At 43.6% G+C, this 23,804-nt stretch overlaps 1 protein-coding gene across 2 annotated transcripts in view; it reads right to left on the reverse strand.

Moving 5' to 3' along the window:
- SLC17A8 (solute carrier family 17 member 8) overlaps window positions 1-23,804 on the reverse strand; it is a 48,018-nt gene that overhangs the window by 12,387 nt on the left and 11,827 nt on the right. The window contains exons 2-8 of one of the 2 annotated variants that reach the window (XM_003783317.1): window positions 18,652-18,904; window positions 11,322-11,440; window positions 9,436-9,550; window positions 7,336-7,423; window positions 1,627-1,713; window positions 1,010-1,149; window positions 730-879 (exon numbers count right to left, since the gene is read on the reverse strand). In XM_003783317.1, the coding sequence (XP_003783365.1) occupies window positions 730-879; window positions 1,010-1,149; window positions 1,627-1,713; window positions 7,336-7,423; window positions 9,436-9,550; window positions 11,322-11,440; window positions 18,652-18,904 (952 nt within the window). The remainder of the gene's footprint in view (window positions 1-729; window positions 880-1,009; window positions 1,150-1,626; window positions 1,714-7,335; window positions 7,424-9,435; window positions 9,551-11,321; window positions 11,441-18,651; window positions 18,905-23,804) is intronic. The other variant, XM_012814207.1, reaches the window with a different exon arrangement.

Consider the following 23,804-nt stretch of genomic DNA (forward strand, 5'->3'; position numbering starts at 1 on the left):
GATGACTTTGATGCATCTTAGAAACCCCAGTGGCTAGCACAGAGTGTGACACACAGGACGTGAAGCACTAGACACCCAGGGAGGGCTCATTGATGGCAGCCTCCATTACCTGACGATGTCAGCTATTCCCTGATCACTTCTGTGACCTGGTCACCTGTAACCATGCAGACATCTGTCTCTGCTCAGCAGCTGCTTTTTCCCTTGAAGGGAGGAGGCTTAGTTATTTTATGATGACTTATATTTCACCATCCAAACCCTGCTTCCCTAAAACACAGACACCCTAATGACAATGGCTCAGAGCATTATCAGAGTTTCTTTCTAAACCATAGAAGCAATGGTGACTGCTCTTACCACTTTTATGGAGAGAGGGTTGGTCTGCTGCTACTCACTAAGTAGTTTATAGGACAAGAAGAAACCCATACCCTCAAATCCTTTTATCCTTGCCTAATATGCAGGCCTTTAGCTTGCTTCAAACATACTTCGAGATTGAGAAAAGCAAATCTTTAAGGAAGCTTAATACAGCCTGATCCTAACTAAGAAGCACTTAAATAGCTATGTATGTATATATGACGCCCAGAATGTATAACTTTTCTGACCTCCAGGCTAGGAGGTGTCCGAGAACGGTTATGAACTATGATCAGCCATCTAATTATTTCATTACACAAAGACGTTCTTGGTAGAATCAAGAGATTTAAAGTTCAGGACTATCTGAAGCATCCGTGTGTTTACCTTACTTATTGCAAATCCAAAGACCTCTTCAAAATAAGCAGGCTGACTTATTAAGAGCAAATAAAAGGTCCAGCTTCTGCAAAAATTGGCCACAATGATCGCATACACCGGCAAGGACGTGAAAAATCTTTTCCATGGAGTATTAAATTTCTAGAGAGTAAAAATATGATGAGATTTTTAGGGAAGATATTGACATCTTTTTCTTATAAGAGGACAATATAGCCGTGAAGAGAAATACTTGGGAAAAGAGGCAGGTCTCCATCTGTCCGTGTGTACTTACACTGAGACTAACCAAGTTGGCGCCTTCTCCTATGCTTGTCTCTATATAGGTTCTCTCCTCACTGGATATTGTTGGATGCACTGCTGGGCATTCATAGGCCTGCAACAGCCAAAACATGTACCAAATAATCCCAAACATACCTGAAGTTAAAAAAAAAAAAAAAAAGCCTTGATGATATGGTCTCATGTTCTTTCATCTTGAAATTTTTCAATTTTACAATATTCCAAAGGATAATATTCCAGCTAGGAAAAAGCATTTTGTTGGTTTTCCTAGGGTTAACTAATATTTAAAGACAGATAATGTTATGCTTATTTTATAAAACAAAGTCAACTTTAATATAAACATTAAATAGACGAAGACAAGTGGATAGCCTGAGCTCATGGGTTCAAGACCAGCCCGAGCAAAAGCGAGAGCCTATCTCTACTAAAAATAGAAAAAATTGAGGCAAGAGGATCGCTTGAGCCCAAGAGTTGACAGGTAGACAAGTATTCTATTTATGTGATAAATTTGTCCTAGTAATCTCCATTTCCCCGTAATAAACTCTCAGCCAAACACTAATGTAGTAAAATACCGTCTCTATGAGTCACTATGCAAATTCATGAGGTCAAATCACTCACCATAAATATAGAAGACGGAGGCCCATCCAATGTACTGCACCAGCACCCCTGCCAGGGGCATGGCAACCACAGCCCCCGCATAGGAACCTGGAACAGGAAAAGATTGAGGGAGGTTTGCCAATCACCTTACAGGCAAGTTTGTCAACCCGTTTAGAGCTCATGTGGAAAATTCAAGGATGGATCACAATGTCAGACCACCTCCGCCACCGTGCACAGACAGACAAGCACTTCACGTGCCTTCATCAGGGCATCTAGGAGAGGATGGTCACCAGGATGACCTTGAACTTCATCCAGGGATCATACAAGGATTATACAAAGACAGTTCCGGTACCACGAGGTGCATGAGGGAATAGAATCAGAGGACGAAAAAATCTAAAAGAAATCTTGAAAATTCAACTAGGCACCATATTGGGTGCTAAAGACAGCAGGCAGAGGAACAGATGGACTCTGCTTCTCGAAGTGCCCAGTTCAGAGGATTCTCATCAGGTCTGTATTTTTTTATCTTTATTTTCTCAAATTAACATGAGGATGCAAACGACTAGGTAACAGTGTTGGTGTCTGTTAGGTAAGGTCCCTGTTGTAATCGTACCTCTCACCCAGGAGGTGTGCCTTATACCCTTAAATTGTGCCCGTCAGGTCTCGCCAAGTTTTTGGATGAGAGATATCAAATGATTAAAAGGATCATGCTTTTTTTATTGCCTTGATATTTTTAAAAAATTGGGAAAAAGTTCCAAGATGGCAGAAGGACCGCTGTCTTCATTCGCCTACAGAATAGGTACATTTGTAAGTTTATTTCTTACTTTGTAAAGACTTAACTTCAGGAATGTTTACCTGTGCGTGGATGTTTATCTTCTCTAGACAAGATAAATGAGGTGAATGAGGGCCAGAGGCAGTGACCTGACCTCCACCACCCTCTGCAGCTCCAGGATGCATAGTAGGGAAACACAGTTCCCCCAACTCCCAATACGTATTAACTGAATTGAAAAGTAACTATTGGAAATTCCCCCAGGACTGGGAATGAAAGAAATTCTTGCTTCACAAAAAGTGAGCAGTGAAAGCAAATTCTGTATCCTAGGATCCAATGCTAAGGAAGAGTTTTAAGAAATGGGAGTTTAGGGGTCTTCCAGAGAAATAGATCAAGTCACATCTTTCCCAGCTGGGCCTGAGCCTCTGCAAAGTCCAACCTGGGATCTGGAATCTGAAATTCCGGACATCTGAGGAAGTCAAAGGACTCAATGTCCTCAGAGATAAGATGGGAGTGAAATACCTATCTTGTGGTGTTGCTTGGAGGATGAAGTTACGTAAGTGGGCTTGGCGCCTGTGGCTCAAGTGGCTAAGGCACCAGCCACATACACCTAAAGTGGCAGGTTCGAATCCAGCCTGGGCCTGCCAAACAATGAGGGCTGCAACCAAAAAATAGCCAGGCCTTGTGGCAGGTGCCTGTGGTCCCAGTTACTTCGGAGGCTAAGGCACCAGACTCACTTGAGCCCAGGAGTTGGAGGTTACTGTGAGCTGTGATGCCACAGCACTCTACCCAGGGGGACATCTTGAGGCTTAGTCTCAAAAAAAAAAGGAAATTACGTATGTGAAGATGCTTTGTAAGCTGTAAAGGGTTACAGAAATGCCGTTATTATGTACATAATGACAAAGCACTAAAAAAAAAAAACTCAGAATTCCTGAAACCAATAAGGCAAGCACCCCAGGTTACCAAGAGTAAACGGGGCGAACACTCCTACAGAGCATATCGTAAGGGCACAAGTCAAATCTACCAAGTATAGAACATAAATGTCTTAACACAATAATTAAGTAAATGAGGTGAAAGCTGTATTCATTAGTTTGATGTAACCATTCCAAATTGTATAAAAAAAAACACATTGTACCCCACAGATGCATAAATGTATTCATGATCTATGTGTATATGACTTAATAAAAGGGAAAAAAAAAGAACAGACCAAGTGTGGGACCGACTGTTATAGGAGCACAGAGGGTGGTCTTCTTCCCCAGGCCAAATACCCTCGGAGTGGGAGGTGGGAGGGTCTGGTTCAAGTGACAAAGGAATATCTGAGACAGGGGTTAGGGAGTAACAACCACGCACTGAGACCCATTAGTGCCTTCTGTGTGCCAAGTACTAAGTATTCCTGTACCCGGGACTTCCTTTAACCCTCTTCCAACCCGAGGAAGTAGGGACCAATATTATCCCCGTTTCACCAGGAGACAGTAAGTCAGGGGGGAGGGAAGTAGAGTACCTGAGGTCACATGCACTGAATGACAGGGTTCCCAGACAGGAGCCCAGGTCTGTGGGTCTCCAAACCCTTACCCACATTTAATCATCCAGTCCTGCCTCTTTCTTAGAAATGCCCAGTAATTCCCCGGGGTGAGCATCATTCTGTCTCTGGGGAAGCTTTACAGTGTGACCTGAACTGCTTGCTCCCTATAAGGAAAAGCCTCCTCCTTTCAGACATGGCTCTAATGTCAGCTCCCAGCCCCTTGAGCAGACCCCAACAGGGCACTCGGCAGTGCTGCCCCCTGCTGCTCCTTGGGGCTGCACCTTGGTCCCCTAAGCCCCTAAATAATCACTGAATGGGGGGTGGGGGAGCAGCAGAATCAAGGGAGGGAAAGAGTCTCCAGTTTTGTCCTCACTAGCGGTGAGAATGTAAATCTCTTTCCAACTAGCCGGGTGCGGTGGCTGGTGTCTGTAGTCCCAGCTACTCGGGAGGCTGAGACAAGAGGATCACTTGAGCCCAGAAGTTTGAGGTTGCTGTGAGCTAAGACACCATCATCATCTACTCATGGAAACAGAGTGAGATTCTGTCTCAAAAAGAAAAAAAATAATCTTTCTTTCCTCCTGAGCCTCAGTTTCCCCAACCTTAAAACAGTGGCATGCACCTACCCTTCCAACTTCAGTTACCTTTTGAGATTTAGAATTGATTAGCCCCAAGCCTGGGTTTCCTTCTAATAACATTTGCCCTTGGCTGGTCTTTGAAACCAAGGCCAGGCCACACCTTAGCTGGAAAAGGTAATAAGCCCTGTGTCCTTGATCTGGTAACTTTTCCCTGACAGTGTCTTAAACCAGCCCTTTTAGGGCCATCAAGACACACTAAGACTGGGGAATGGCAGCTCATCACTCTCCTCTTGCTGGCAACTCAAAATGCAAGGCCTTACAAATAAATCACCGGTAGTAGGCAAGGTCAAGGATCTAACAATCCTCAAGGTCAACTGGGGCAGAGTCTTATCCTCTGCTGGAGTTGGTGTGAGCTCAGTGGTGGGAGTGGAGATGACCTAGAACTGCAAATGAGAGGCCAGAGATGGTGTTTAAGGACAAGAGAGGCTAAAGAAGCAAAGACATCCCAGCATGTCTTTGTGCATGCAATGCCCAGCTAGGCAGGTTAGTCAACATTTGACACCAAACTCCCAGGAATACTTTAGTATTAGTATTATAGTATTCATATTAATATTAGTATTAGTATTTCAAGGAGGTAAAAGAGGTAAAGAGCAGGAAGAGATCAATAAATATTCACAGGAAAAAAAGTTTTATTTCTTTCCTTAGCAAAGAAGTACAGGTTAGCTTGTTTTAGGAGATGGCATCCTAGCTTGAAAAATCAGACAAATCTAAGTTTCAATCCTTAGTGTCCAGGCCATATTGTGACTTTTGTGGTCTAAGGCAATTTGCCTTCATGGACGCCTTCTCCTAATAAAAGCAAAATATTAAACATACAGTTTCTAGCTGTGGTGAAGGCAGAAGCATGTACGGTCATTTTGCTGTTACTAATTGACACCTCTGACCAGGTACAGTCACTCATACAGCCCTCTGGGAGGCAGAAGTGGGTGGATTACTTGAGCTCAGGAGTTCCAGAAGAGCCTGAACAAGAGTGAGACCCTGTCTCTACTAAAAATAGAGAAAAATGGCTAGGCATTGTGGCAGGTACCTATAGTCTCAGCTACTTGGGAGGCTGAAGCAAGAGTCTCAAGCCCCAGAGTTTGAGGTTGCTGTGAGCTGTGATGCCACGGCACTCTACCGAGAGCGACAAAATAAGACTCTGTCTCAAAAATAAAATGAAATAAAATATTAATTGGTACCTAAATAAACCCTTCAGAACACTGATTACTCCCAGCCACAGGTAGAAGGGCCGGTCCCAAAAGGGCGGCTTGGAGTGAGGTAGCCTTAGCAAGTTTAAAGACCCAGGAATTAAAGTCACATTATTATGTGGGGGCCTCTCATTTACTCTTAGGTAAGATAGATGGTCTCCATTTCAGATTTATATGGAATATAATGGCAAAAATTAAGGAAAATATCTGTATGACCATGTAGATATGGCAGTAGTGGGTAGTAAGGAAAGTTCCGGATCAAATACTCAGTGATCTTGTTATAGCTCCATGACTTGGGCAAAGCATTGAACTTTAATTTCATTATAAAAAGGAGTGGGGGACTGGATGAACCCATCTCCTCGGATTTACCCTTGGCAAATGTCATTTCTTACTAACCCACAACCACTTCCAACCCTTCTCTTTTCCTCTTCTCTGCAAAGAGGCCGGAGAAGTGAGGCTTTCTTAGCCTCCTCTGTGCTCAGTAAAGCACACGACACAGTGAGGGCCAACAAAATTCAAATGCCTGGAGGGCATGGTAGGGAGCTTCGGGGAAGCTTTTGTTTCCTGATAAAGGGGGCAGAGAGAATAAGCATGAGAGTTAAAAGCTGGAGGGAGAGCAGAGCAGAAAGTCAGAACATGCCCAGGTCCTGGATGGGACCAAGCAGCAGAACCAAGACCGACCAATTCCAACTCATCTTTGGAATTCTGTAATGTGAAAAAAAAAAAAATCTTTTTAAAGACACTCAAGTGACCAACAAGCATATGAATGAATGCTCCATGTCACTAATTTATCAAAAAATTACAAATTAAAACCATAATAAGCTATCACTTTATTCCTGTCCGAAAGGCCATTAATAAAAAGTTAAAGAACGATAGATGTTGGTGTGGCTGCTGTGGAAAGGGAACAATTTTACACTGTCAGTGGGAACGTAAACTAGTACAACCTCTATGGAAAACATTGTGGAAATTCCTCAAAGAATTAAAAGTAGACCTACCATCCCACGTGTCAGTCCCACTAGTGAGTATCTACCCAAAGCAAAAGGAGTCATTTTATCAAAAATACACCTCTACCCAAATATTTATGCCAGTACGATTTACAACTGCAAAAACACAAAGTCAACCTAAATGCCCATCAACCGATGAGTGGATAATGTGGTACACACACACACACACACACAAGCCATAGAATACTACTCGGCCATGAAAGAGAATGAAATCACATCTTTTGCAACAATACAGATTGAACTAGAGGCCATTGTCTTAAGTGGAATAGCTCAGAAAGTCAAATGTAACACACCCTCCCTTACAACTGGGAGCTACATAATGTAGACCCATGGACACAGAGAATGAAATATTAGACACGAGAAACTTGGAAGCATGAGAGAGGGTATGAGGTTTGGATGATGGCGGATGAGGGATGAAAAATTACTTCATGGGTACAATGTCCCCATTCGGGTGACGGTAACACTAAAAAGCCCAGGTTCACAATGCACTATACCCCCAAATTTATATACTTTTTTTTTTCTTAAAGACTATTTTTAGGACATGAGTAAGATTTTTTGGTGACTTGAAGGGGAAAAAAGCATTCTTAAATAAAACTTGTTGTAATTCTAATACACATACCACAGAAAGACGTTGTGGCCAGTCGACTTCTCTCCAAAGGTGGTGCCCACTTACTCCACATTCCATGGCAGGCTGGGTAGGTCACACCCTGGCAGAAGGGTCGAAAATAGATCATTTGATCTGACTCCAGTTTCTCTTTGGGTTTAAAACATGGACATTGCTTCTTTACACAGGTTACAATGTAAAAGACCAATTTAATGCCTGTGCCCTCCAACCAAATTTATATGTTAAAATCTAATGTCTGATGTGATGGTATTTGGGGATGGGTTTTGGGGAGAGGATTAGGTTATAAGGCTGAAGCCCTCATGAATGGGATGAGTGACCTTATAAAAGAGACCCCCCAGAGCACCCTCACCCCTTCCATCACGTGCAGACATAGAAGACAGTGTCTATGAACCAGAGAGAGGTCCTCCCCAGACGCTGAATCTGCCAGGGCCTCGATCTTGGACCTCCTCAGATCCAAGCCTCCAAAGCTAAGAAATAAACTTCTGCTGTTTATAAACTACCCAGTTTATGGTATTCTGTTGAAGCAGCCCAAACAGACAAAAACCAACAGTCAATAGTATGTATGATTTAGCTGGTTTTGACTCACAACACAGATCCCACAGATTCTGAAATTCAGATACAGCTCACATGGAAGCATAGTGGAGCCCGAGAAAAAGGCCTCTGTATTTATGTTTCATATTCTTACAGAAAATCAGTGCAGGGAGGCACTTCCACCATCAGTTGGCTCATCCTCTCATTTCAAGACGGGAAACCTGAGATTGAGGGCCATTAAGTCAACAGAGCTTAGTCTTCACGGCTGCTAATATCACATTCTTTCCACCACATCAGAATTTCCCAGAGTGTGGTATTTTGTCCCTCTAGTGGGACTAGAGTTGGATTTGAGGTGCCATAACAACTTGTATTCTTAATTATAATTGTTATATATATTCTAATATGCTTCCCAAAAAAAAGTGTAACTAGCACATCAGACCCAGGATTTCAAAGATCTGTTGCTTAGCATAAGGGCTTTGTTGTTGTTGTTGTTGTTGTTGTTTTAAGTGAGCTGATCTAGAGAAAAACAATATAGGCGAGTAATAGAACACATCATACTTGGATATAACACAGTGATGCAGGTTTAAAGCAAACAACTGAGTTCGGGAAACACGGCTTTACATCAAGGTTGGCAAACTTGGCTATCCATGAACTAGAGGTTTTGGCTTCAGTTTCAGCATCTTTTAAAAGGAAGGTTTTTGTTTTTTTTTTTTTCCCAAGACAGTCTCGCTCTGTTGCCCTAAGTAGAGTGCCGTGGAGTCATAGCTCACAGCAACCTCAAATTCCTGGGCTCAAGCAATCCTCTTGCCTCAGCTTCCCTAGTAGCTGGAACTACAGGTGCCTGCCACAATGCCAGGTTGGTTTTTCTATTTTTAATAGAGATGGGGTCTCACTTGCTCAGGCTGGTCTTAAACTGGTGAGTGCAAGCAATCCACCCGCCTCAGCCTCCCAGAGTGCTGGGATTATGGGCATGAGCCACCTCTCCCGGCCCAAAGGGAGGAGATTTACATTATTTCTCAGATCATTATGGAATGGTCCTTCATTGTGCATCAATGTAGAATCACACAAGATATTTCAAGTAAGGTATTTGTAACCAGCTGGGCACGGAGGTTCACCTGTCATCCTAGCATTCTGGGAGGCCAAGGCAGGTGGATTGTGTGAGCTCAGGAGTTCCAGACCAGCCTGAGCAAGAGCAAGACCCCATCTCTACTAAAAATAGAAAAACTAACTGAGCGTTTGTGGTGGGCACCTGTAACCCCAGGTACTCAGGAGGCTGGGGCACAAGGATTTCTTGAGTCCAAGAGTTTGAGGTTGCTGTGACCTATGATAACACGGCACTCTACCCAGGGCAACAGAGTGACAGTCTGACTCGAAAATAAATAAATAAATAAAAATGTGTAATTATAGCTATAACATGAGAGCTGAGAAAGCAGAATAAGCAGGAAGACAGGGGGGAGAAACCCAAGTAAACAGAGTTTACAGAGTTTCCTTCAAAAGCTGAATTTTCCAAAGAACCAGGCTGTCTTGAGAAGTACCGAAAACTGTAAGAAAAATATCTCCTACCTCCACTAGACCTTGCAAAATTCGGACACACATGACACATCCGTAATGCACTCTGGCTGCGGAAGGAATGAACATATTCAAAGTCGATGTCAAGAAGATGGCAGCTCCAAAGACCCTGAGGGACCAAGGCACTGTGTCACCGGGCAGTCCCACTAGTGGGTGTGGCACTACCACTAAACACCAGAAACAAAGCTAACAATTCATGATAGCTCCCTATAGAAATTAATAACAATTAATTTAGAGAAATAGATGTTGAGTTAGCGTTGTGCCAGGGTCCGGTGTGCCCTGAGCTGGACTCTTAGGCTGCTTTGATTCCCAAGCTCTGGTTTCTGGACCAATTATGGACACATTTTTGGCAGTACCGGATGTCCTGCTTGGATGGTGCCCTGGAAGTTTGGAGATTGACAGGCTGAGGTGAGCTTGCTGCACACCCACCATTACACCTGGCTCTCCCCGACACACCCTTCCTATTATCTCAAGACTTCACATGTTTGAGGTCCTGTCTCCTGTTTCCCAGAGCTGCTCTCAGTTTTCCGGAAAAGGATACTGACCAGCCAAGAAGCATCTTGTGTCCTGGAACCAGCCAGGCACAGAACAGGCTGTGCACCTGCCTTCAGCCCAGAACCACTATCCTTCTCCTCCCTGCCTGGCCCAGGGTGTCCTGGGAGGAGAGAGCAGGCAGCATGGTCTCCCCTTTGCACCCCTGTGAATGATGCTTCAGCCCCTTTTACATGCTGGAAAATCAGATTGTGTCTGATTTCTTTTTAGGGAAGAGATGTAAGTGGTAACCGAGGAGACCATAGTAGCCAATATTTTATCACTTTTTAAAAAGAATGCAATAGGTAAGTACCAGTAAGTAAAAAACACAAGTTAGACAAGAACATAAGGAAACACAGTTGTGTTTAGACACATTGAGATCCAGGGATAGTACCTCTCAAACCTTTTTCACCTTGACCCATAAACAAAATGTATTATGTTGTAACCTCATACGCATACACACAAAAGTGTCAAAAACCAACATTTGCCATTCTCTGAGCACAATGCACTCAGAGATTTTCTGTTCAGTTTTATTCTATTTGATCATCTTCTCTTTTAAAAATGCTCATTGGTAAAGCACTATACTTATTTCACAACCATCTAATGAGTTACATTTTAGAATTTGAAAAACATAGCTTGATGTAATGTAATCCACTTCACGAAATTCATTTATGTGAAGTCACATGAGAAATACAACCAGAAGGGACCTAGAGATATTTGGCTCATGCCTTTTTTTGGTACGGGATACACTCGACAACATCTCCCCCCTGTGGCCATCCTCTTTTGCTTGAATACCTCTAGTGACAGAGAACTCATTGCTTCTTGAGACAGCTCGTTCTGTTCTTGGACACTTCAATTGCTCAAACACCTGTTATAAAGTCTCAAGGACACACCTTGCAGTCTGTACACAAGCCTCCACTACTCATGTGACAAAACCTTTTTGGTACCAGGCAGTATTAGTAAGATTATAGAATGTCACTGGCCAGGGGGAACCGAAACACAATTTAACCCAGTGTGTCACCTCACAGATGAGGAAAGTGAGGCCCAGAAAGGGAGGGAAAGTAACTCAAGGAACCCAGGGAACCAGTTAGGGGACAGGCACCATTTCTCCCGACTCAGAGTCAATTGTTCCTATTAGCACACAATCACTTAAAGAGTTGTAAGGTCAATTACACTTGAGGAAAGGTAAATAAAAGAGACACTTAAGAATAGGGCCATTTGGAACCAAGACCTGTGAATCACATCTATTGAGAAGGCTCCTGTTTTTCCATCTGTACCCCTAAATTGAGAGCAGACTAGGCAGGTTTTATAAAGGTACACAGCACCCGTCTTCTATCAGCTTATCTTACCTGTTCGCAGCAAACTTGTTCGAAATGAAACCACCTGGAATTTGAGTCACAATATAACCCCAGAAAAAAGATCCATGGATAAGGCCCACCGTCTCTGGATCCCAGTTAAACTGTGCTGTCTGGAAAAGAGAAATCAGAGGCAGCTGTGTTCGTCAGAAAACACTGGACCCTCATTTTCCACCAGTGATCCTACAATAGCCTCGTGAGATTCTTCTTTCATCCAACAGGTTCATGGAGGGCATCGTGCATACTTGGGACATAGCAGTGAACACAACAAAGTCCTGCTCTTGTAGCCCTCACCTGCTGGGGAAAAAAAGACACGTACAGATTTGAATAAACATGTATCTATTGGGTACACCAAATAGTAATAACCACTAAAACATCTTGTGAAGAAAACAAAAAAGAAGTTCTTGGGTTAAGAAGTCATTTGCTAGGTTATTCAGACACCAGTTTCATGAAAGCACAAGGGGAGTCAGAATCTTAAGTCTGTCATTTCTTAATGAGGGTAATAAAACCCATTCTACCTACTCACAGGAAGTATGGGGGTCATTGGCATGAATGTTTCTAATAGGTTATCTTCTGCTTAGAGATTTTGCATCTAACACAGCAGTTCTCAACCTGTGGGTTGCGACCCCTTTGTAATAACGAAAATACATCGCTGTGTTAGGAAGGTTGAGAACCACTGATCTAACAGATTAGGATAGTGCCTGGAACACCGTGTAGACTCAGGGCATGTTAGCAGCCATTGCTGTTACATGACGATGACGACGGTAACAACAGACCCCTCCATGACTGTTAGGCCATTGAAAATGTGATTGTCTAGGGCTAGAGTTCCTTTTCTCATTTTCTATTTTTTGTGTTTTTATTTTAGAATATCTCTGGTGGACACACGTTTCGGTTACCTAAGTTGTTTTTGTACATTTTAAGTCAAAGTTGTTAAGCGTGCCCTGCATCCAAAATGTGTGCATCGCACCAGTGAGGTGTGAATTTCCCCAACCCTTTCTCTACTTTCCCACCTACTTTATTTCCACTGAGTTTTCCTTCCAAGTGTGCACAGAAGTGTTGATTGACTAATTCCAGTTTAGTCTTGGGTACATGCGGTGTGTTCTTCCATTCTTGTGCTGTTGACTTAGAGGTACTATGAAAATACCTCAAAGAACTAAAAGTAGACCTACCATTGGATCCACCGATCTTACTACTAGGTATTTACCCAAAGGAAAAAAAGACAATTAAAACACAGACACTTGTACTCAAATATTGGTAGCAGTACAATTCATAGTTACGAAGATGCAGAAACCGCCCAAGAGGCCATCAAAACATGAGTAGGTTAATAAAATGTGTTATATGCAAACCATAGAGTACTACCCAGCCATAGAAAAATGGTGATTGGCCCAGCACAGTGGCTCATGCCTATAATCCTAGCACTCTGGGAGGCCCAAGTGGAAGATCACTTGAGCTCAGGAGTTCAAGACCAGCAGGATCAAGAGCAAGACCTCCCTTCTACTAAGAATAGAAAAATTATCTGGGTTGTGTTAGGGCCTGTAGCTACTTGAAAGGCTAAGGCAGGAGGATCACTTGAGCCTAGGAGATGAGGTTGTTGTGAGCTAGACCGAAGCCATGGCACTCCAGCCTAAAGCAACAGAATGAGACCTGTCTTTTTAAAAAAAAAAAAAAAAAAAATGGTGACCTAGTATCTTTTCTCATTTTCTTCCCCAGGTGAAGTGACTCATTCTTTCAGATTCCTTATACATGTCCCTGCCTCTGAGAAAACTTCCTGACTACCTGAGATTGAACTGGTTACTCTTTCCCAGGCTTGCCCCATAGACCTCTGTCCTTAAGGCTGCAGTACCCACAGTGTGCTGCCTTCAAACTAGCCATTCACATGTCCCTTTCCCACACAGGGTAGCAAGAAACTAAGATAGCATCCATGTCCTATTTGATTTACGGTCTTAGTACCCCCCCCAAAAAAAATGCCTGAGAACATGGGAAGTACAACCTAAATGCCCACCAACCCAGGAATGGATTAACAAGCTGTGGTATATGTATACCATGGAATACTATTCAGCATTAAAAAAGAGGGAGACTTGACAGCTTTTGTATTAATCTGGATGGAGGTGGAACACTTTCTACTCAGTAAAGCATCACAAGAATGGAGAAGCAAGAATCCAATGTACTCAATTCTGATATGAAGGCAGTAGATGAGCTAATACAAGGGTGGGGGGTTAGGGGAATGAGCAAGTGGGGAGAGGGGAGAGAGCAGGGGATGAGGGGTCATGGTGTGTGACACAGCTCTTGGGAGGGGGAGATACTTCTAAGAGGGATTTTATATAACAAATGCAATCAGTGTAACCTAATTCTTTGTACCCTCCATGAATCCCAAACAATGAAAAAAAGAACTACTTTATCATTCAGCAATCTGATTTCTGGGTGTTTATCAAAAAGAATTGAAGTCAGGATCTGGAAGAGATACTTGCTTTCCTGAGTTCATTGAAGCGTTATTCATAATTATCAAGATACAGAAACAACCTGAATGCTCCCTGACAGATGCATAGGTGAAGAAAATGTCATAAATATATACAATGGAATGCTATTCAGTCTTTAAGCAGAAGGAAATTCTGCAATATGTAACAAATTGGAAAAGCCTAAAGGATGTTATGCTCAGTGGAAAAAAAAAAAAAAACCCAATCCCAGAAAGACAGATACTATATGATTCCACTTACATGAAGTATCTAAAATACTCAAACTTAGGGCGACACCTGTGGCTCAAAGGAGTAAGGAGCCAGTCCCATATGCCAGAGGTGGAAGGTTCAAACCCAGCCCCAGCCAAAAACTGCAAAAAAACAACAACAACAACAACAACAAAAAAAAACTGGGTGTTGTAGCAGGCACCTGTAGTCCTCAAGAGGCTGAGGCAAGAGGATCGCTTGATCCCAAGAGTTTGAGGTTGCTGTGAGCTATGACTCCACAGCAGTTTACCTAGCACAACAAAGTAAGACTCTGTCACAAAAAAGAAAAGGAAATAAAATACTCCAACGTAATAAGATTAAATAGTGCAACGGTGCTTGTCAGGGGCTGGTGGAAGGAGAAAATGGCAAGTCACTAATTAACAGACATAGAGCTTCAGTCAAGCTAGGCAAATAAGTTCTAGAGATCTGCTGTTCAATACTGTACTTACAGTCAGTAATAATCTATGCTATACTAGACATTTTATTAAGAGGGTAGCTCTTATAGTAACTATTCTTATCATAAAAAAATTTTAATTAATGGGTGGCACCTGTGGCTCAGTGAGTAGGGCACTGGCCCCATATACCCAGGGTAGCAGGTTTGAACCCAGCCACGGCCAAACTGCAACAAAAAGTAGCCGGGCCTTGTTGTGGGAGCCTGTAGTCTCAGCTACTCAGAAGGCTGAGGCAAGAGAATCGCCTAAGCCCAAGAGCTCGAGATTGCTGTGAACTGTGACGCCATAGCACTCTACTGAGGGCTACATAGTGAGAATCTGTCTCTAAAAATAAATAAATAAAATAAATATCCCAAATTAAAATATATTGGAGTCTCAAAAGGGGGGAATGAGAGAGGATACCCGAGAAAGGTGAGGTCTAGGAGAACAGGTCTTCTCAAGGATACCACAAGGATACACCTGCAGGGTCCTTTCCATGGTGACTTAGCTTTTAGGAATTTGTAAACTTAACTTCCTGGAACTTGGAAATTTCCAAGTTCTGTGAAATCCTATAGTTCTGTAGGGGCTGGAATAGCATCTCCCACTTGATTTAAACTGACCAATGAGAAGGGCACCTGTGGGGTGGAACTTTTTGACTGTCAATAAAAAGGAAAATCCAAGCCAGTGGGGGAGCGCGGCCATTTGGAATTCTTCTATGCCGTAAGCTCTTGGCTGGTGAATAAAGCCCTTCCTCTTGTAAAAAAAATAAAAATAGAAAAATAAATTTTAATTAAAAATAAGGCCAAAATAATCATAAGGGTCCCAAATATGAAGCATCATGATAATTAGCCAAGCACTGCGTCAGGTGCAGTATAGGCCAAAAATGACCCCAAAAGATACATACAGCAGATGCTGGGGCCTGTAAATGCTGCCTGATTGGGAGAGTGGGTCTTTGTGGGTGTGAAAAATTCAAGGATCTTGATTTGAGACATTCCAAGTCATCCAGCTGGGCCCTAAATCCAATGATAAGTGCCCTTGTAAGAGAGAGGCTAAGGGAGGTCTGAGACAGAATAGGAGACACACAGAGAAGACAGCCAGGTGAAGGTGGAGGCCAAGATCAGAGTGAAGCTATCACAAACGAACAGACTCCTGGAGCCACCAGAAGCTGAAGGAGTCAAGGCAAGATGTTTGCTAGAGATTTCAGATGGAGTGAGGCCATCCCAATGCCTGATTGTGGAATTTGGTCTCCACATTGTGAGAGGATACAGTGCTGTTGTTTTAAGCCATCAAGGTTGTGGTAGTTTGTTAGGACAGGCTTGGGAAACTGATAAGCATGTCATGGAAATTATCTCTTTTTTTGGGGGGGGGGGCAGGGCTGGGTTTGAACCTGTCACCTCCAGCATATGGGGCTAGCGCCCTACCATTTTGAGCCACAGGTGCTGCCCCAAAGCAGTCCTTTTACTCCCATTTTACAATAAGACAATGAGAGCAAAGAATTGCTAGAAGTTCCAGTTCACACTTCTCTCTCCAAGGACCCCACCTTCCCCTCAAGGTGACTCTCACAGCTGACTTTCATGGCTCACTGGACACCTGAGCAGAGGGGGCCAAGCCATGGGCTAGACTCAGCCAATCAGCCTCTCCCTCCCTCCATTCCTCTGTGTGTGTAGAGCAACCCACACTCAGACAACAGTGGACACTGAACTGAAACAAGTCCACGGAGTCACTCCATCAGGGTCAGATGCATCAGCTCCCTGGTAAGCAAAGCTTAAGGAACTTCAGCTTTGGAAGGCAGTGAGAAGCCACAGAAAAGGAAGGAAAGAGAAAGAGAAGAGCCCATGGAGAGACCCGGGGTAAAGGAACCTTCTCCAGCAGAAGCAGGAGAAAGACCCCCGGAGGCAAGCGAGCTGGAGACCTCAGTGAAGAGTTCCGGAGGCAAGGCTGTACTCTGCCCTTCCTGGCAGGCCCTCCGCTCCCCCTTGGGGAAGAATGACATAAAGACACCTTTCCCTCCCCACGGTGGAGCACAGTCTGGGGTTCTGTCCCTCTTTTGAAAAGGAGCATTTAAGTTATCTTGGTGCAAAATGCCCTATGTTTCCTCATAAAGCAAAACAAACAAACAAACAAACAAACATACAGGCCATTCAGAGCCTTTCTTAATACAATTAGTGAAATCTTTGTAAGATGGTTGAACAAGCTTTACCGTATTTGAACAAGTGAGAAAGGACCAGGTATAAATCTGGGAGTTGCACCAGCGCTCCTGAAATACTAACTCCCTCCTTGCAGGGCCAGAGACAATGTTGTAAAGCATTTTTTTTTTTTATCGTAATCAAGTTTCTCTAAGACTCCAGAGGACAAAACCAAAGAAAGTAGAGTGTACACTACTATTGTTCCTTGCCTTTATCAAAACGTCTTTTCCATATACCTCAGAGCAAACTCTATTGACCTAGTCCTATCTTTTCAGTCAACAAACAAATGCAAAACAGCATCTCATTGCGATCTGGGCCTCGGCAGACAAGTTTTAATTAGCTGGCCTTGCTCACAAAAGGCTGAAAGAACGCAGGTGATACACATCAGAAACCTCCTTGCTAACACATATCATTCTTTATTTTAAAAATGCATGATATGCTCCTCCATCTCTATGTCCCCACCCCCACCTCCAAGAAAAGTCAGGATATCCTTTGGGGACACATTCTACTGTGGCATCAGAAAGGGACTAGTTAGAGGGTGTCCAAGGTGCTATTTTCCACTGGCAGAGTAATCTCTTAGTTTTAAAAAAACAAAAAACAGATGCAGGCCAACTAAAGACTTCTTTCTAATGGATTGAAATCAAATTTTCCCAAACCAATGCTGGATAGGAGACTGTCACAGGTGACGCTAATAGATGCCGCATCATCACCGGTGATCAAGTTAGTCCAAGAAATGAAGAGCATGAGGTGATTTCCCAGACATCAGTTTGGGAAACTCTGGTCCAAAGATTTCTTCACATAGGAGCGAGGACCAGGGAACTATGAGATGCCTCTCTGCAGATGAGTGGTTTCTGCATGAGTCATTTCAGTGTGTGTGCTCAATCCAATGAAGTACGTATGCCTGGGGTGTCCACTGGGCAAACATTTTTGTTTTGTCTTTTTACCCCCATGTAAGGAAATAGAAAACAGACTTTATGTTTCCAGTGGTTCCTAAAGGATGCTATTTAAGTCACATCAGAGCTTGCTTGCCTTTAACTGTAACGGCCTCTGAACTGGGCCTCTGGCCCCTTCCATTGGGCAGTGATCATTCTAGACTGCAGATTTGATCACCTCTCTGCTTAAAGCCCACACATGACTCCCTCTGGGGTTTTCCTGGCCTTATATGATGTGGCCCCCATTTATTTAGCTACATCCAGTTCCCCACCTGGGGTCTTTGGATAGAATCCTGCAGATCTGTGAACTTGGACAGGGAAAAGAATTACATCTTTATCTTCACTAACTTAACTGGGATTTAGTATTTTAGCAATTGTCAAAGTGGTGAAGAGGTCACAGTAGTATTACTAGTCCCTGGGACTCTGTCACTGGTGGAAACCGTAAATGTTCGACCACATTACCGTCATTGCCACTACGTCAAATAATTGTTTTACACTTCAAACTTAAAATTACAGTGATTTTTAGACCTAATGATGTTGTCATATGATTTGTCAGTAAGGAAGTCCACGTGTTCGCACATCACACGTAGTGTGTGTGTATCCACACTTGTGCTCTTCCACACATGCACACTTTTGCACGCACACTCTCCCCCGCTTTACATTCCTTCACACAGGATGTTCCTTTTTCTTCAAACTTTCTTCTTCCCACCCAACCAGAACTCTCTCTGTCTGGTCCAGCCATCACTATCTCTGGGAATTTTTTCATACTATCAAAGTCTGGGGTAGGCCTCCTCCTATAAGAGCCCCGGCATCCTGTGTACCCTCCCAAAGCACCTGCAACCCCACATGGCCGTCACTTACTTGTCTGCATGAGGACAAGGGCCAAGACTAGTCTGTTCACTGTTCCATCCCCATCACTCTGCACAGTGCCCAGCACATAGTAGCAGGTGACGCATTTGCCACCTCGCTGAATGGAACACACTGCTTTCCTTCATGTAGCAAAGTTATTTACACAACCATGTTCAAAAAAGCTCCCACTGTGGATGGATACCAACCTGAATTTCTGGTTTTCCATCAACATATACAGTGCTGTTGTTGACCATCTCCACGATGGCAACTCCCAGATTGCACCGGATCCCAAAGGAAATGCAGAATCCCAGCCCACTCATGATGGCAATGATGTAACGCTTGGGGAGGCCGCAGCAGCGGCAGTCACAGAGCGGGGGGCTCGTCCTGGACGGCTGCACCGGCCTTCCTTCCTCATTCAGCTCGATGTTTTCTTCTTCCTCATTGGTGCCATCAATTTTTCTTCATCGGAAGAAGAAAAAGCCAGGATTAGGAAAAGAAGAAAGTGTACCAGGCAAAAAGAAAAAATAGACCAAGAGAAAAGAAAACACAAAGGAGAATGCCACCTGCTTATATTGTTTAAAGTTATTATCATTATAATGAAAGTAAGTTATAATGGCTTATAATGATATTCTGGATAGTGTATGGGACTTTAATAGGCATTAAATTTTTGAAATCTCATGACAATCCCACAAAGTAGAAAGTGTCATCGTGCCATTTTACAGATGAGGAAACTAAGTCATTGGACAGCCTAGGCTGAAGCCTATGTTCAATACACTGTACTGAATTTCCTTCAGAAAGAGCATTGATAAATATGAAGGCAGTAGATGATCTAAGACAAGGGGTGAGGGCAGTGAGGGACCAGGGAGAGGGGAGGAAGGAAGGGCAGAGGGGGTCATAGTGTGTGGCACACCTCTTGGGGGTGGGACACAGTTATAAGAGGGACTTTACCTAACAAATGCAATCAGTGTATCCTAATTCTTTGTACTCTCAATGAATCCCAAACAATAAAAAAGAAAAAGAAAAGAGCATTGATAGAGTTCATCCACATCACGTGATCTAATTATTACACTTGACCTTAACCTTAGTGTCACTTGAAGTTTGCTGAAAAGATATACAGGAGAAAATTAGTCCATTTGCAGATCCTTTTCTTTCCTCCTCTTTTTCTAAGCCTTAATAAAATACTAAGTGGAGGTCGGGAGGCACAATTTCTATCACAACACATCCGAGTGATTGTGTATCTTTCATGCCTTAGGCGGTTCTGGCTCGGCGGGGAGGGGGTGATCCTCTGGCACTAGATTAATACTAACTCCTGTAGATTTCAATTCTAATGCATCCTTGATGGTAAATTTACCCTCATCCTTAAAACACACACACACACAAATAACCGGACAAACTGAATGCTTTCTGTCAATTATCAAAGGAGCTGTTGCATCCTTTCACGTTTTGTAACTCTTCTGAGGATGCGGCCATGGCCCAACTAAAGTCCAAATCTTTGTAAAAACAAGAAAAGCACACACGTTTCAATATTAAGTTCAATAATATTAAATGTTAAATTCAGTAAGAAATAGCTAATACAGTGGTTAACAGAAGAGCCGTATCGAAACATGAACCCTTTGCCCACTGCTCCATACAGAAGATAACAGTGATCGATTCCTATAATTCAAGCAAAATCAGTTTTCAAGCTCTATGTGCATCAGCTATTTATTGGGCGTCTGCTGAGACATGTTCTCTGCCCTCCGCCAGCTCTCGGGCTAGTGGGGAAGAAAGGCAGGGGCCCGAGCAGCTATCATCACCCGTGAGGCAGGTTTTGTTGTGATCATAGTGAAGAGTGATGTTAAACACAGGAAGGAGCTTTCAGTTTCAACTTGGGAGCTCAGCGTGGAAGCTTAGTAAACGTGCTAGGACTTTAAAGCAATCAGGAGAGAGCTGCAGCCTCTCCCACCACCCCCTGCCTGCATGTGACTGATGGCTTCTGCCTTCTACTGCAGTTGGCTGTGCTTCTCACAGAGGCCAACCTTTGTCCTTGGACACTAGATCTCGCCTCCTTCCATCTACTCCTGGAATTCCTCCAGAAACCCGCACGCCACACTTCATCAATGACTTTCTCCTTTCTGTTAGGCCATTCCTCTTGTCTACAAATATGCTTTTAGTCCTTTCATTTAAAATTTAAAATAAAAATACATTCTTCAGCTATTCTTCTATTTCTCATCTTCCTTGTTTAAGAAAAACTCTGAAATGACTGTAGCAAAGTCCTTGCCTCCCTTTCTCTCCTGGTCCAGGTATCCCCAACCTGCCCACCAAAGCCAGTCTTCTTAGGGCTCTCCTGTCCTCCACATGGCTCAGTCCAAGGGTCACTTAGTCCACCTGTCAGCAGCATCTGACACAACTGGTCGCCCTCTTCCCTGCCTACTTTATTTTCTTCCAGGAAATCACACTCACTTGATTATTGCTAGTTCTCTGGCCACTGCTTTTGTTCTGTCTCTTCTGCTGAGGCCTTATTTCCTGGACCCTGGAATGCCCAGACTCAGTTCTTGGGTCTCTTGCTTTCCATCTAAGCCCTGTAGTTGATCTGACCTGATCTCCTGGCCTTCCAATGGCAAGTATATGCACACAGATCCCATTGTCCAGACCCAGAGTTATCTGACATCTCTTTGAGCACCTAATAGGAATCTCAAACTTAACGTGTCCAAACTGAATTCCCCCGAAAAAAAATTAATTGCTAAAATCTTTCCCAACCCAAAGAAGGACAATTTTGCTACTTTGATGCTCTGGAAAGATCCTGAAACCATCCTAGATGCCTCATTTCTTCTCCAATCTATGTCCAATCCAGGAGCCATTATGGGCTTGAGTTACTTCCACTTACTTAGCTGGTTGACTTTAACCTAGTTACTTAACCTCTCTGGGCTTCAGTTTCTTCATTTGCAAGAACAGGATAATAGTTTCTCCTTATGGAATTGTTCTTAAGATGACCATAAACAGACCAGGCATGGTGGCTCATGTCTATAATCCTAGCACTCTGGGAGGCCAATGTTGGGGAATAGCCTGAACTCAGGAGTCTGACACCAGTATAAGCAAGAGTGAGACCCTGTCTCTACTAAAAAAAGAAAAATTAGCTGGGTGTGGTGGCTGGCACCTGCAGTCCCAGCTACTCAGGAGGTTGAGGCAGGCAGATTGCTTGAATGCAGGAGTTTGAAGTTGCCGTGAGCTAGGCTGATGCTATGGCATTCTAGTGCAGCCAACAAAGTGAGACATTGTCTCAATTTAAAAAAAAAAAAAGACTGCCATAAATGAATTATTATATTTAGGTCATTTAGAACCAGATTTGACACATAATACAAACTCAGTCTATGCCAGCTATTTTTACTACCTAAATGCTGGCAATCATTCACTGGATCTATGCTCCTAGATGGGACATCAATGCCATTAGCTCTGAGAGCCATTTGGATGACAGGACTTTTTAATCTGCTGTGTCCATGAATTTCTGGCAACTAAACATATATAATTTGAACAGCATGGAAAGCTGATGCTCTAACATTTCCACATTATGATTCACGTTAGCTAACACAGGGATAATATATAACAACCACACTAATATTTATATAAAGCAAATTCCAGTTCTTGCCTTCTGCCCTTCCCTCTCTCCACAATTTTATATAATTATCTTACTCAATTATTAGCACAGCTCAGTGAGACATGAGAAACCTAATACTCCCATTTTGGCACAAAATATAACTGTGGTTCAGAAAACAAGACTCGCAGCCGATCCAGATCTCGCAGCCAGTGGATGATAAAGGAAGATGTGAAACCCTGTGTCTCTGCTGCCAGGTCCCCTGGCCCCTTTCACGCGCATTTCCCGGTGTGCCTGGCTGTACTCTGTCTCTGTGACCTTCCTGATTCACTTTGTCATCAGGGTCTGTTACTGAGTAGCCCTTGCCCAGCCAGGAAGGCCGTTGGAGGAGAGCGTTGGAGACGGGCTCTGTCTCTCCTGGGTGCTGGCCCTGTGACTTTGGCCGACTTGACCCCCTGACACCACAATATCCTTATACACATGCAAGTCTGCTGAGGCTGCTCTGACCGAGCACCAAGACTGGGGGGCTTAAACATCAGAAATCTATTTCGCTACAATTCCAGAGCCAAGACCTAGCGGTCAACAGGCCTTGACTTCTCCTGAGGCTCCTCTCCCTGGCTTGTAGACGGCTGCCCTCCTGTTGAATCTTCACATGCTCTTCCTTCTGCGTATCACTGCGCCCAATTTTCACTTCTTAGAAGTACATCAGTCAGATTAGGGCCCACTTTAAAAGCATCACTGAACCTTAATGACCTCTATAAAGAGCCTATCTTCAAGGGTAGCCATATTCCGAGATCCGACATATGGATTTCGGGGTCGAGGGGAAGACTGAATTCAGCCCATAATGGTCCTCATCTCTAAAATGGGCTAATTGTAATAGCCCCTCAGCGGGTTGCTTGATGATTGACGTGAGTAAATGGTTTAGTGTAGTGCCTCCTAAATATAAGAGCTTTATAAGTATTTTTACTATTATTATTAGCAAAACTGTTAAGCTTAAACTCGTCATAAGCTTAACATCTCTCTCTATGAGCCCAGATACTTTAGATGAAGAGCAAAAAGGGCTGATCTTTCCAGCCACTGTGGGGCTTTGAGGAACTTGCTTGAAGACAGCTCCTGCTGCCACACTCTGAATCCACCATGGCTTTGGTGTGAGGACAGTGCTTCTCCCAGGATTCTATTATACCAAAGACTGAGCACGCCAGAGCTATGAGGCTGGTTCTTTCCTGCTATTACAGGATGCCTCTGACAGGTGCGTGGCCCCAGGACTCCCCACTGGCCTTGCCAGAACTTTGCTAGTACCGTAGTGTGGCCTGAAAGTCTTTCTACCTCTCCCTTCTCCACTCTACTCTCCTACATGGGCAGCAGCTGCCTGAATGCTACCCCGGCCTCCTCCAGCTCCTCCTCCATTCTCCCTCAATAAATCTCCAATATGTTTAATCCTATCTTGGGGTCTGCATTCTTAGAGAACCAGACCGACATAGGACCTCCTCTGTGTAGATGATGCCATCATTTTAGATGTCCTAAGACTTTCCAGAGGGAGAACGTAACAGTACAGAGAGTGGGAGGAAAGGAGACGATAATGATCAAAGGGAAAATAGCCCCAAAGAAGGACATGTGGGCTCCCCACAAAGCAACACCCATGGCTGCCTGACCAGAGGCCAGCTCCCCAGGTGGGGACAGGATATCGGGAGCTGGGAGAGTCCTGGGCACTGGACTTATTCTTATTCTTATTGCCCAAAGTGGCAGCAGAACCACCAATTCAAGGGACCCCAGGATCAGGAGTAAATGGGA

The sequence above is a fragment of the Otolemur garnettii genome, unplaced genomic scaffold (assembly GCF_000181295.1).
Source record: "Otolemur garnettii isolate 467f Iridium unplaced genomic scaffold, OtoGar3 scaffold00007, whole genome shotgun sequence".
In the NCBI taxonomy this organism is placed as follows: domain Eukaryota; kingdom Metazoa; phylum Chordata; class Mammalia; order Primates; family Galagidae; genus Otolemur; species Otolemur garnettii.